Source organism: Protobothrops mucrosquamatus, unplaced genomic scaffold (genome assembly GCF_001527695.2).
Source record: "Protobothrops mucrosquamatus isolate PMUCROS unplaced genomic scaffold, P.Mucros_1.0 scaffold14411, whole genome shotgun sequence".
NCBI classification, from domain to species: domain Eukaryota; kingdom Metazoa; phylum Chordata; class Lepidosauria; order Squamata; family Viperidae; genus Protobothrops; species Protobothrops mucrosquamatus.
Window position 1 is genome coordinate 1 of NW_015400180.1, and position 1,426 is coordinate 1,426.

The following is a 1,426-nucleotide window of genomic DNA, read 5'->3' on the forward strand; positions in this document are numbered from 1 at the left end:
AGAGGGAGAGAGAAGCTTGGATATTATTTTCCCTCCAGCCCAGAGGGGGGGGTCCTCTTCCCTCCCCCCATATTTCCTGCCGGTTTGGGAGGGGGGCAAAGAGGCCCCACCGGGATCCAGCGTTCCCTGCAGACAGACGGAGGCCAGGACCGGCTGAACTTCTGCCTGCCTTTTTCCACCCTGGGGAGATGGAGGGGGGGTCCCTCGGGAAGCTCTTTCCCCCTCCCTCATTTTCCTCCCCCCTCCAGACCCCCAACAAGGGGGAAATCCCGCTGGGACCGACTGTTCCCCATCCCTCCTCCAGGGGGCGCCTTCCGGCAGTCCCTCGCGGCAGGTCTCCCGTCACTCCGCCTTCCCATCGCTCCGCCCCTCCTCTAGTAGCTGCTGGGAACCATGGGCCCTGGAGTCCCTCCTGAGGGCTTTCTTCTTTCTGCTCCACACACACCCCCCGCAGCCCATTTCCTGCTCCAGTGGAAGGCCGAGTGCCATTTCTTCAACGGGACGCAGCGGGTGCGACACCTGGACTGGTACATCTACGACCGGCAGGAGATCGACTACTTCGACAGCGATCTCGGGAAATTCGTGGCCGTCACTCCGTTGGTGCAGCCCGATGTGGACAAGTGGAACAGCGATAAGGCCATCCTGCAGTACCAGAAGGCCTCCGTGGATCGCTTCTGCCGAAAGAACTACGAGGTTTTCCAGAGCAATTCCGTGGTTGGCCGGAGAGGTGAGTGCGGGAGGGGGAGTTCCATTGGGGGGGGGAATGCAGGGACCCCCCCTTTTCATTTCATTTATTAGGACTCTCCCGGATAAAGATTTGCCCCTTATTTATTCTGTACTCTCCGATCTACGAAATTTATTCATTGGTATTTATTGATACTCCTAACACTTCCCTCAAAGCGGGGCTCTGGATGGTGCACAATATAACATCACCCCTAAATAAAAATGTATAAAAAATAAGGTTAAAAAATAAATTACCTTTAAAAAGTTTGAAATTCTACACCAATGACCATGAAACAATCAAAAGGGAAGAAATAGATTCCCCTCCTTCCCATCAGTCCCATCATCTTCCTTCTCTTCCCACGATACAAAGTTTCCCCTGCCCAGAAAAACTTCTTTCCAGAATATTATACCAAATATTATATTTTTCTTTGGGGGGGAGGAGAAATCCAGCCAGGTCTCTCTCTTGCCCAGTATATGAATATATTTCAATACAATCTATATGCTATATAATATTTTATATTAATAAATCAATAATATATTGATTTACTTATCAACTTTTAAAACCATCTCTCTCACACACAGAGGGACTTTGCATGGTATACCCATAAAATATAAAACCACCAAAATAATCTATAGGATTTAAAAGACAAGAATGATTAAAATGCAGTAGTAAATTAAAAGGGGGAGGGCTGCCTCCTCCTCT

General features: G+C 49.4%; 1 protein-coding gene across 1 annotated transcript in view; it reads left to right on the top strand.

Moving 5' to 3' along the window:
- Nucleotides 1-248: 248 nt before the first annotated feature.
- LOC107301554 (HLA class II histocompatibility antigen, DRB1-15 beta chain-like) overlaps nt 249-1,426 on the top strand; it is a gene marked incomplete at both ends in the record, with an annotated part of 4,793 nt that continues 3,615 nt past the window's right edge. Inside the window, 2 exons of the mRNA XM_015830760.1 lie at nt 249-334; nt 455-727. Of these exons, the coding sequence (XP_015686246.1) occupies nt 249-334; nt 455-727 (359 nt within the window). The remainder of the gene's footprint in view (nt 335-454; nt 728-1,426) is intronic.